The 12,047-nt window shown below is 55.2% G+C and overlaps 1 protein-coding gene across 5 annotated transcripts in view; it reads right to left on the bottom strand.

The window, feature by feature from the left end:
- Positions 1 to 12,047, bottom strand: part of dock11 (dedicator of cytokinesis 11) — a 272,082-nt gene that overhangs the window by 156,642 nt on the left and 103,393 nt on the right. For all 5 annotated transcript variants that reach the window (XM_048544154.2, XM_048544150.2, XM_048544152.2 and 2 more), the window contains 2 exons: positions 9,498 to 9,580; positions 7,794 to 7,916 (listed from right to left, as the gene is read on the bottom strand). In XM_048544154.2, the coding sequence (XP_048400111.2) occupies positions 7,794 to 7,916; positions 9,498 to 9,580 (206 nt within the window). The remainder of the gene's footprint in view (positions 1 to 7,793; positions 7,917 to 9,497; positions 9,581 to 12,047) is intronic.

Below are 12,047 nucleotides of genomic sequence, written 5' to 3' on the forward strand. Positions count from 1 at the left end.
GCGTTTGGCGCGAGCGAGTGCGTGCGACGCGTGGCGCGAGCGAGTGCGTGCGGCGCGTGGCGCGAGCGAGTGCGTGCGGCGCGTGGCGCGAGCGAGTGCGTGCGGCGCGTGGCGCGAGCGAGTGCGTGCGGCGCGTGGCGCGAGCGAGTGCGTGCGGCGCGTGGCGCGAGCGAGTGCGTGCGGCGCGTGGCGCGAGCGAGTGCGTGCGGCGCGTGGCGCGAGCGAGTGCGTGCGGCGCGTGGCGCGAGAGAGTGCGTGCGGCGCGAGAGAGTGCGTGCGGCGCGAGAGAGTGCGTGCGGCGCGAGCGAGTGCGTGCGGCGCGAGCGAGTGCGTGCGGCGCGAGAGAGTGCGTGCGGCGCGAGAGAGTGCGTGCGGCGCGAGAGAGTGCGTGTGGCGCGAGAGAGTGCGTGTGGCATGTGGCGTGTGGCGTGTGGCACGAGCGAGTGCGTGAGGCGCCTGGCACGAGCGAGGCGTGCGGCGTGAGTGCACAAGGCGTGCGGCGTGAGTGAGTGCACGAGGCGTGAGCGACTGCGTGTGGCGTGAGCGCGCGAGTGTGTGCGGCGCGTGGCGCGAGCGAGTGTGTGCGGCGCGTGGCGCGAGCGAGTGTGTGCGGCGCGTGGCGCGAGCGAGTGCGTGCGGCGCGTGGCGCGAGCGAGTGCGTGCGGCGCGTGGCGCGAGCGAGTGCGTGCGGCGCGTGGCGCGAGCGAGTGCGTGCGGCGCGTGGCGCGAGCGAGTGCGTGCGGCGCGTGGCGCGAGCGAGTGCGTGCGGTGCGAGAGAGTGCGTGTGGCGCGAGAGAGTGCGTGTGGCATGTGGCGTGTGGCGTGTGGCACGAGCGAGTGCGTGAGGCGCCTGGCACGAGCGAGGCGTGCGGCGTGAGTGCACGAGGCGTGCGGCGTGAGTGAGTGCACGAGGCGTGAGCGACTGCGTGTGGCGTGAGCGCGCGAGTGCGTGTGGCGTGCCTGAGTGCATGTGGTGTGAGTGCATGTGACGTGCGTGACAGCGTGTGGCATAAGTGAGTGCGTGTGACGTGGGTGAGTGCATTAGAGCGTGTGGCGTGAGAGCGTGCAGCGTGAGTGAGAGCATGCGGCGTGAGTGAGCGAGTGCGTGTGGCGCGCCTGAGTGCAAGTAGTGTGAGTGCGTACAGCATGCCTGGTGTGACTGCATGTGATGTGCGTGAGAGCATGTGGCATAAGTGAGTGCGTGGGGCGTGAGAGAGAGCGTGTGGCACGGCACGTTGCGTGCGTGCGGCGCGAGGCGCGAGCGGCGTGTGGCGCGAGGCGTGCGGTGCGAGGCGCGAGCAAGTGCGTGAGGCGCCTGGCACGAGCGAGTATGTGCGGCTGGAGTGAGTGCGCGAGGCGTGTGGCGTGAGTGAGTGCGTGTGGCGTGAGCGCGCGACGTGCCTGAGTTCATGCATGTGGTGTGAGTGCATGTGATGTGCGTGAGAGCGTGTGGCATAAGTCAGTGTGTGAGGCGTGAGTGAGAACATGAGGCGTGACAGAGTGTGTGAGTGCGTGAGGCGTGCGTGAGTGCGAGCGCGTGAGACGCGAGCGAGAGCGTGTGGCGTAAGTGCGTGTGTGAGAGCATGTGGCGTGACTGAGACCGTGCGGCGTGAGCGACTGCGTGTGGCGTGAGCGCGCGTGGCGTGCCTGAGTTTATGTGGTGTGAGTGCATGTGACATGCGTGAGAGCGTGTGGCATAAGAGAGTGCGTGTGGCGTGAATGAGAGCGTGCGGCGTGAGCGCGCGAGCGAGTGCGTGAGGCGCGTGGCGCGAGCGAGTGCGTGCGGCGTGAGTGAGTGCGCGAGGTGTGCGGCATGAGCTGGAGCGTGCGGCGTGAGCGCGCGACGCGCCCGACTGCATGCATGTGGTGTGAGTGCACGTGATGTGCGTGAGAGCGTGTGGCATAAGTGAGTGCATGAGTGCGTGCGTGAGGCGCGAGCGAGTGCGTGTGCCGCAAGTGAGTGCGTGTGGTGTGAGTGCATGCAGCACGCGTGGTCTGAGAGCGTGTGGTGTGCGTGAGAGCGTGCGGCACGTGTGGTGTGAGTGCACGTAGCGTGAGAGAGAGCGTGTGGCGTGAGAGAGTGCGGCATGGCACGAGCGAGTGCGGCGTGGCGCGAGTGTACGCGTGTCTGAGTGAGTGCGGGGTGCCTGAGTGCGTGCGGGGTGGCGTGAGAGAGTGCGTGTGGACTGTGGCACGAGCGCGTGCGTGTGGCGTATGGCGCGTGGCGCGAGCCCGTGCGTGCGGTGTGAGGCACGAGCGAGTGCGTGCGACGTGAGCGAGTGTGCGAGGCGTGTGGCGCAAGCGAGTGCGCGAGGCATGTGGCGTGAGTGCGTGAGAGCGTGCAGCGTGAGCGACTGCGTGTGGCGTGAGCGCGCGAGTGCGTGTGGCGTGCCTGAGTGCACGTGGTGTGAGTGCATGTGACATGCCTGAGAGCGTGTGGCATAAGTGAGTGCGTGTGGCGTGAGTGAGAGCGTGCGGCATGAGCGCGCGAGCGAGTGCGTGCGGCATGTGAGTGCGCGAGACATGTGGCGTGAGTGATTGCGCGATACGTGTGGCGTGAGTTGGGGTGTGCGGCGTGAGTTGGGGTGTGCGGCGTGAGTTGGAGCGAGCGGCGTGAGTGCGCGATGCGCCCGACTGCATGCATGTGGTGTGAGTGCACGTGATGTGCGTGAGACCGTGTGGCATAAGTGAGTGCATGAGGTGTGAGTGAGTGCGCGAGGCGTGCGGCATGAGCTGGAGCGTGCGGCGTGAGCGCGCGACGCGCCCGACTGCATGCATGTGGTGTGAGTGCACGTGATGTGCGTGAGAGCGTGTGGCATACGTGAGTGCATGAGGTGTGAGTGAGTGCGCGAGGCGTGCGGCATGAGCTGGAGCGTGCGGCGTGAGCGCGCGACGCGCCCGACTGCATGCATGTGGTGTGAGTGCACGTGATGTGCGTGAGAGCGTGTGGCATAAGTGAGTGCATGAGGTGTGAGTGAGAGCGTGAGGCGTGACAGAGTGCATGAGTGCGTGCGTGAGGCAGGAGCGAGAGCGTGTGCCGCGAATGACTGCGTGTGGTGTGAGTGCATGCAGCACGCGTGGTGTGAGAGCGTGTGGTGTGCGTGAGAGCGTGCGGCACGTGTGGTGTGAGTGCATGTAGCGTGAGAGAGAGCGTGTAGCATGAGAGAGTGCGGCGTGGCACGAGCGAGTGCGGCGTGGCGCGAGTGTACGCGTGTCTGAGTGAGTGCGGGGTGCCTGAGTGCGTGCGGCGTGGCGTGAGAGTGTGCGTGTGGCCTGTGGCGCGAGCGAGTGCATGTGGCTTGTGGCTTGTGGCGCGTGGCGCGAGCCCGTGCATGCGGTGCGAGGCGCGAGCGAGTGTGTGAGGCGTGTGGCGCAAGCGAGTGCGTGAGGCATGCGGCGTGAGTGCGTGAGAGCGTGTGGCGCGAGCGAATGCGTGAGGCGCGAGCGCACGCGTGAGTGTGTGTGCGGGGTGCCTGAGTGCGTGCGTGTGGCGTGAGCGAGTGCTTGAGGGCTAGCGGCGTGAGTGCATGACAGCGTGTGGCATGAGTGAGTGCATGTGGCACGAGCGCACGCGTGTGAGTGCGTGCGGCGTGCCTGAGTGTGTGCAGCGTGGCGTGTGTGAGTGCGTGTGGCGTGAGTGCGTGCAGCACGCGTGGTGTGAGTGCATGTGATGTGCGTGAGAGCATGTGGCATAAGTGAGTGCATAAGTGAGTGCATGAGTGAGAGCATGTGGCGTGACAAAGTGCGTGAGTGCGTGAGGCGTGCGAGTGCGTTGCGAGCGAGAGCGTGTGGCGTGAGTGCGTCCAGCACACGTGGTGTGATAGCGTGTGGCGTGACAGAGAGCGTGTGGCGTGACAGAGTGCGGCGTGGCGCGAGCGTACGCATGTCTGAGTGAGTGCAGGGTGCGGCGTGGCGTGTAAGAGTGCATGTGGCGTGAGCAAGTGCGTGTGGCATGTGGCGCGAGCGACGTGTGGCGCGAGTGACTGCGTGTGGCGCAAGGCGCGAGCGTGTGCGTGCGGCGTGAGCGAGTGCGCGAGGCGTGCGGCGTGAGCGAGTGCGCGAGGCGCGAGCGGCGCCTGGAGCGAGCGAGTACATGCGGCGTGAATGAGTGCGTGAGGCGTGAGCGACTGCATGTGGCGTGAGCGCGCGACGTGCCTGAGTTCATGCATATGGTGTGAGTGCATGTGATGTGCGTGAGAGCGTGTGGCATAAGTGAGTGCATGAGGCGTGAGTGAGAGCGTGAGGCGTGACAGAGTGCGTGAGTGCATGAGTGCGTGCATGAGTGCGTGCATGCGTGCGAGTGCGTGAGGCGCGAGCGAGAGCGTTTGCCGCGAGTGAGAGCGTGTGGCGCGAGCGTACGCGTGTCTAAGTGAGCGCGGGGGTGCCTGAGTGCGTGTGGCTTGGCGTGAGAGAGTGCGCGAGGCGCGAGCGAGTGCGTGCGTGAGGCGCGTGGCGCGAGCGAATACGTGCGGCGCAAGCGAGTGCGTGAGAGCGTGTGGCGCAAGCACACGCATGTCTGAGTGCGTGCAGCGTGGCATGAGAGAGTGCGTGTGGCGCAAGCGAGTGCGTGAGGCGCGTGGCGCGAGCGAGTGCGTGAGGCGCAAGTGAGTGCGCGAGGCGTGAGGCGCAAGTGAGTGCGCGAGGCGTGAGTGAGTGCGCGAGGCGTGCGGAATGAGTGAGTGCGCGAGGCGTGAGCGACTGCGTGTGGCGTGAGCGTGCGACGCGCCTGAGTGCATGCATGTGGTGTGAGTGCGTACAGCACGCATGGTGTGAGTGCATGTGATGTGCATGAGAGCGTGTGGCATAAGTGAGTGCATGAGGCGTGAGTGAGAGCGTGAGGCGTGACAGAGTGCGTGAGTGCGTGAGTGCGTGAGTGCATGAGTGCGTGAGTGCATGAGTGCATGAGTGCGTGAGTGCATGAGTGCGTGAGTGCATGAGTGCGTGAGTCGCGAGCGAGAGCGTGTGGCATGAGTGCGTGCAGCACGCGTGGTGTGAGAGCGTGTGGCATGCGAGAGAGCGTGCGGCACGCGTGGTGTGAGTACCTGTGGCGTGAGAGAGAGCGTGTGGCGTGAGAGAGTGTGGCGTGGCACGAGCGAGTGCGTGTCTAAGTGAGCGCGTGGCGCCTGAGTGCGTGCGCTGTGGCGTGAGAGCGTGCGTGTGGCGCGAGCGAGTGCGTGTGGCATGTGGCATGAGCGAGTGAGTGTGGCGCGAGCGCACGTGAGAGTGTGTGTGCAGGGTGCCTGAGTGCGTGCGTGTGGCGTGAGCGAGTGCATGTGGCGTGAGCGAGTGCGTGAGAGCGTGCGGCGTGAGTGCATGATAACGTGTGGCGTGAGTGAGTGGATGTGGCGCGAGCGCAAGCGTGTGAGTGCATGCGGCACGTCTGAGTGCGCGCAGGCGTGCCTGAGTGTGTGCAGCGTGGCGTGTGTGAGTGCGTGTGGCATGAGTGCGTGTAGCACGCGTGGTGTGAGTGCATATGATGTGCGTGAGAGCATGTGGCATAAGTGAATGTATGAGTGAGAGCATGTGGCGTGAGTGAGAGCGTGAGGCGTGAGTGAGAGCGTGAGGACGTGTGCCACGAGCGAGAGCATGTGGCGTGACTGCATGCAGCACACGTGGTGTGAGAGCGTGTGGCGTGCGTGAGAGCATGCGGCACGCGTGGTGTGAGTGTGTGTGGTGTGAGAGAGAGCGTGTGGCGTGAGAGAGTGCGGCATGGCGTGAGAGAGTGCATGAGAGCGTGTGGCGTGAGTGACGAGTGACACCGTGTGGTGTGCCTGAGTGCGTGTGGGTGTGAGTGCGTGTGGGTGTGAGTGCGTGCGGCGCGCGCGTGGCGTGAGTGCGTGAGGCGTGAGCGAGTGCGTGAGGCGTGAGCGAGTGCGTGAGGCGTGAGCGAGTGTGTGAGGCGAGAGCGTACGGCGTGAGGCGAGAGCGTACGGCGTGAAGCGAGAGCGTACGGCGTGAAGCGAGAGCGTACGGCGTGAAGCGAGAGCGTACGGCGTGTGCGAGTACATGAGACATGAGCTAGTGTGCAAGTGAGCGCGTGTGGTGTGAGTGAGCGCGTGAGGTGTGAGTGAGCGCGTGAGGTGTGAGTGAGTGCGTGCAGTGTGCCTCAGCGCGAGCGGCGCAAGCGACTGCGTGAGTGCGCACGTGAGCCCGTGAGGTGAGAGTGCGCGCGTGCGCGCGTGAGGTGAGAGTGCGCGCGAGGTGTGAGTGCGAGTGAGTGTGGCGTGAGTGAGTGCATGCGGCGTTAGTGAGTGCGGCAAGAGCGAGAGCGTGTGGTGTGACTGAGTGCGTGTGAGAGTGTGGTGTGAGTGCGTGTGGTGAGAGTGTGCAAGTGCGTGGATTGTGTGTGCAGCTCATCAGAACCTTGTCCGGAAATATGGAATCGAAGCTTCCATTCTCAGGAGATTGCAATGTCAACACCCTGCAGCAAAATCACAGCTCCATTAAAAGCCAGGACATGACCTGACCCAACCAGTGTTAGTGGACGAGGAGGTCAACACATTTCAAACAGATATTGAAGTCTCCAAGAGGACATGCTATAGTTATTGAATAGTTTAAATTTAACAGAAAATTCCATTTAGAAAATAGCATGATAGATTTGGTTTGTAATATTAACATAAATGTCTAGTGTAGTACAGCAAATCTTTTATATTAGCCCTGCTGCTGCAACTTCAGCATTGGCACCACCATATCCTCTTTGAACAAAATATGCCTTGCAGCCACACAATTCGTGCACTTAGTCAGTGAACACCAGAACCAACAATCCCAGAAGAAGGATGTTATTAAACCAGAGAGGTTTCAGAAAAGATTTCCCAAGATGTTGCTGGGAATGAAGGGTTTGAAATATAAAAATGGACTGGACAGGCTGGGACTTTTTTTCACTGCAGCACAGGAGGTTGAAGGGTGGCCTTACTGAGGTCTATAAAATCATGAGGGGCATAGATAAAGTGAATGGCAGGAGTCTTTTCCCACGGATGGGAGAGTTCAAAACTGGGTGGCATATTTTTAAGATGAGCAGAGAGAGATTTAAAAAGGACATCGGAGGCAACTTCTTTTAAACAGAGAGTGGTTCGTGTGCTGAACGAACCAACGGAGAAAGTGCTAGATGAAGGTACAGTTACAACATTTGAACGATATTCGGATAAGTGCATGAATTGGAAAGGTTTGGAGGGATAGGGGCTAAATGCAGTCAGGTGGGACTAGTTCAGCTTGGGATCATGATCAGCATTGGACTGTTTCCGTGTTGTATGAATCTATAACAATCGATCAGTCAGACGCTGCCAAAAACTGAAACTCCTTAAAAAGATAACCACATCTCCCAGTTTACGAGTACTTAATCAAATGTTGCAAGGTTTACACAGAGCAATAATGTGGATAATCCCGGGCAGCTAAGGAAATCACCATCTAGGTTATTCAAAAAGTAGATGCATCTCCAAACTGCAGGTGTAAATGTTTCACAAACCACAGCCTCCATGGGCTGTGTAAAATCATATTTCATAGCCTCATGTAGCAAATAATCCCTTTTCCCACATTCCTCATCCAGTTTAGCAACCTAGCAAATCTGAAACACTAGCCATGTGTAGAAAGCTGATAATGTCATTAACTATGCTGTAACATCAGTGAGATCCATGATCAACAGGAGCACAGGTTAAAGATAGAGCCACAACACCTCTGGCCACCCTCACTCCTTATAGGCTCAGGCCAACAGGGCAGTGAATTTATCCTCAAGGTGTCCCTTGAGACACGTGAAAGGTTTCACATTCATACACACTGCAAAACAACGTAACACTCACTTTCTGAGATCGTTCAGCATTTTCAGAAGGTCTTCATTTGATAGCTTGTTGCTGTCCTGCTTGTAAAAGGGCGAGAACTTCCCACTTGTATCGAACAAGCCTTCGGTGTCTTTAAACACAGGTCTAGTTGAAAGAAACACAACCAACCACACAATTCGTGCACTTAGTCAGTGAACACCAGAACCAACAATCCTAGAAGAAGGATGTTATTAAACCAGAGAGGTTTCAGAAAAGATTTCCCAAGATGTTGCTAGGAATGAAGGGTTTGAAATATAAAAATGGACTGGACAGGCTGGGACTTTTTTTCACTGCAGCATAGGAGGTTGAAGGGTGGCCTTACTGAGGTCTATAAAATCATGAGGGGCATAGATAAAGTGAATGGCAGGAGTCTTTTCCCACGGATGGGAGAGTTCAAAACTGGGGGGCATATTTAGAACTAATTCCAACTTTCAGTTTACATAATTAGAAGATAATGTATGGTTTAGAAGAGGTGAACACTAGGAAGTTTTTTCCGTTAGGCGGGGAGACTAGGACCCGTTGGCACAGCCTTAAAATTAGAGGGGGTAAATTTCAAACTGAAATGAGACGACATTTCTCCAGCCAGAGAGTGGTGGGCTTGTGGAATTCGTTGCCGCAGAGTGCAGTGGAGGCCGGGACGTTGGATGCCTTCAATGCAGAGATCAACAAATTCTTGATCTCAAAAGGAATCAAGGGCTATGGGGAAAGTGCAGGGAAGTGGTATTGAAATGCCCATCAGCCATGATTTAACTGGCAGAGTGGACTTGATGGGCCAAATGGCCTTACTTCCACTCCTATGTCTTATGGTCTTATACTTCTAAACCTTATCAGATGCTTGCAACAATATCTACACTTGTAAAGTACTTAGCTGTTAAATAATTCAGGGCTTCCCAAGGCAATGAAAGATTCTATATAAAAGCAAGTTGTTTTTTCATTATAATATTAAACTATTAATTAAAACTGGTGATTATCACATTTCGATATTAGTCTTGATCAGAAGACATCAAGAAGGGGTGGCACAATGGTTCAGTGGTTAGCACTGCTGCCTCACAGTGCCAGGGACCTGGGTTCGATTCCATCATCGGGCTACTGTCCTGTATGGAGTTTACACATGCTGCATGTCTGAGAGTATTACCTCAGGGTGCTTCGGTTTCTTCCCACAGTCTGAAGTTATGTGGGGGTTCGGTGGATTGGCCAAGCTAAATTGCCCATAGCCCAGGCTAGGTAGATTAGCCATGGGAAATGAAGGGGAAAGGGAGCACATCTGGATGGGATGTACTTCAGAGGGTCAGCATGGACACAATGGGCTGCAGTGATTCTATGATTCTGTGAGATGATTTAGGCTGTCCTTTCAGTGCACTGCATTCCATCAGAAAGATGGCACCTGCAACGTTCACCCCAGGTACCCTCTGCCTGTTCAGGTGGATGTTAAAGTTGGAAACTCAATACATGGGAGACAGGTAGGAGAGTCATGACCCATTCATTCAACACAAAATGAATAGGTGACACATGTTAGATGCTGCCAACTACCCACAAAAACAGCACATCAAATGTAAGCCACTGAATGTGACATTTGCTGGGATGCCCTAGGAGCATGGAATGGTGCTGAAAGGTGTAGGTTCTTCACTCAGAATTTTCAGGAAAGGTAACTGAAACTGCAAATGGATCCAATGCACAGACACTGACCTCGCAGCCCAAGCAAAGGCCATTTTGTATCCTCCAAGCCGGCTGCAGATTTGCTTGGCAGCTTTAAGGACTTTCTGAGCAGCCTGGAGATGGAGAGGAAGGATATCAGCACATGGTTGGAAACAAGGTCAACTCAGATAACAAACTGCATGCACTGTGGATGCTGGAAGTTGGATAATTCAGATAACTAATGAAACATAGGCTAATTGTCACAATATTGGCAATCACATTAATCCATGTCATTGACACTTCCTTACAATATATAGTCATAACAGCAAGCTCCAAGGGAAATGTTCAGGTGTTCAGTGATTAGGAGGTATATGAAATTCAGTAGGCTCTGTAACACACAATATAACACTCTTTGTTACTGAGATGAAAATACCTACCCTTCAGGGTACAACGATGAAGGAAACTTCCGTAAGTGAAGAAGGTGAGGGCTATCAGAGCTCATTTTTTTCAGGCAAGACAAATCTTAAATTGGCAGTTTCTTACAAGGGTATGGATCGTGGTCAGTGTTCAGCAGGAAATTCTTGATTCACCATCAGTTTTTTCTCCAAACAATAACTGAATGATGATGCTAATAGGAAGGTGCAGGTACTCTGACCCCTGTGGCTGTGACATACTTTCTCAGTGAAAGTATGAGGAGACAGCATCATACCTAATGTGACTCACAAGAAACCTCATTCTACCTGCCTTAGAGATTGGCAATAGCAGGTGATGGATGCCCACGTACAAGACTGGCCATGAGGTTGTATGGAAAAGCGGAGCTGAAGAATTTAAACAAAAAGTTTGCCTAATGGTGACTGTGTAACCATTGTCAATTGTCGTACAAAACTCACATTTGGTTTGACAAATCTGTTTTAGGGAAGAAAATTTGTCATTCTTGCCTGATCTAGCCTACATGTGACTCCAGGCTCATAGCAGCATGATAGACTGGATAACTCAGGATGGGCAACGAATGTTAACATAACCAGTGACACCCACATAAAATGAAGGAACAAAACAAAAAACAATCAGATTAGCCATGATACTATTGAACAGCATACAGGCTCAAAGGGACAAAATTGCCTAGTCCTAGTCTGAACTTGTATACTTACATGGATGTTAAAATGCCTCCCAGTTGCCCTTGAGGCAGTGGTGGTAAATGCTGTTGATATGCTGCAGGGAGACCCACAAAGGCAGAAAGAGGAAGTTCAGAGTGGGGTACCATAGATCAATAAGGCCAAATTGTATGTTGACGTCTTGTAAATTCGGCATTGCAAGCTTTTCTGACTGTTTCCTCCCCTGGGAATTAAGTCATTGATGCAGCCCTCCAAGCAGGCCAACTGTTGATCTACAGAAAGATCTCTAAGCAATTTCTGTTTCACTGACCTTTTTGTGTTCTTTCTCAAGGATTACCTGAGCAATGGCAGGAAAGCAGTAGGCAAAACATCAACAATTTATATTTATACAGCACTACTCACACATTGAAGCTCTGCAAAGAGTTTCACAAAGTTATAACAGGAAATCTGATACTCTAATATTGGGACAAAACACTTAAAGCGAAGTTTAAAGGAGAGGGAGAAATTGAGGTAAAGGGCGGGGGGGGGTCTGGTGTGAACAGCAAGAGTGAGAGCATAAAAGAATGAGCAAGGGACAAAGGCCATGAGAATGTGAGACAGCAAGAGAGTGATGGGGAGGAGTATTGGGGGTGGGGGATTGGAAATCGAGAGGGGGGGGAAGGCGGGATGAGGGGGACACGGGGTGGGGGGGGGAGAGAGGGGGAGAGAAGGGGGAGAGAAGGGGGAGAGAAGGGGGAGAGAAGGGGGAGAGAAGGGGGAGAGAAGGGGGAGAGAAGGGGGAGAGAAGGGGGAGAGAAGGGGGAGAGAAGGGGGAGAGAAGGGGGAGAGAAGGGGGAGAGAAGGGGGAGAGAAGGAGGGCGGAGGGTGAGACAGGGATGGATAGAGGGGGCAGATAGAGAGAGGGTGGGGAGAAAGAGAGAGAAAGGGGGAGCCTGAGAGGGGAACTGTGAAAGGGGGTGCAAATGGGAGAAAGCAGCAGAAGCAGGACTACCAATGGTGGTGCAATTAATGTTGGAGATGTTGAATAAATAAGAATGGCAGGCACACAGCTATCTTAGAGATCACAGATACACGAAGCAATGAGGCTTTGGATGGATTTGAAAATATAGACTAAACTGTTAATGACAACAGTTCCTCCACTCACTAACCTACTTGTAAGCAATGCAGATAGACGGGCTATAACAGCGAATATACTTCAGAAACAGATAATTGGCTGCAAAACATATTGGAATGTCTCCGAAGACATAACAGGGAGCTGTAAAAATGAAAGCCTTCCTGTTTATATCAAGGCAATCCTTATAAAATATTGCTCTGGATAGGCAACCATGACATTAACATTCAAACAAAATTATCTGCATACTTTCCTTTTCAAATTTCATTCCTGATGGAAATGTTTTCCTTTAACACCTTCAAGATGCAACCGACTCAGTGGTGTCTTTGCATAGGTTGTAAACCTGCTTGGATGGTAAATAAATGATTCTGTACTTTT

This window comes from Stegostoma tigrinum, chromosome 15 (genome assembly GCF_030684315.1).
Source record: "Stegostoma tigrinum isolate sSteTig4 chromosome 15, sSteTig4.hap1, whole genome shotgun sequence".
NCBI classification, from domain to species: Eukaryota; Metazoa; Chordata; class Chondrichthyes; order Orectolobiformes; family Stegostomatidae; genus Stegostoma; species Stegostoma tigrinum.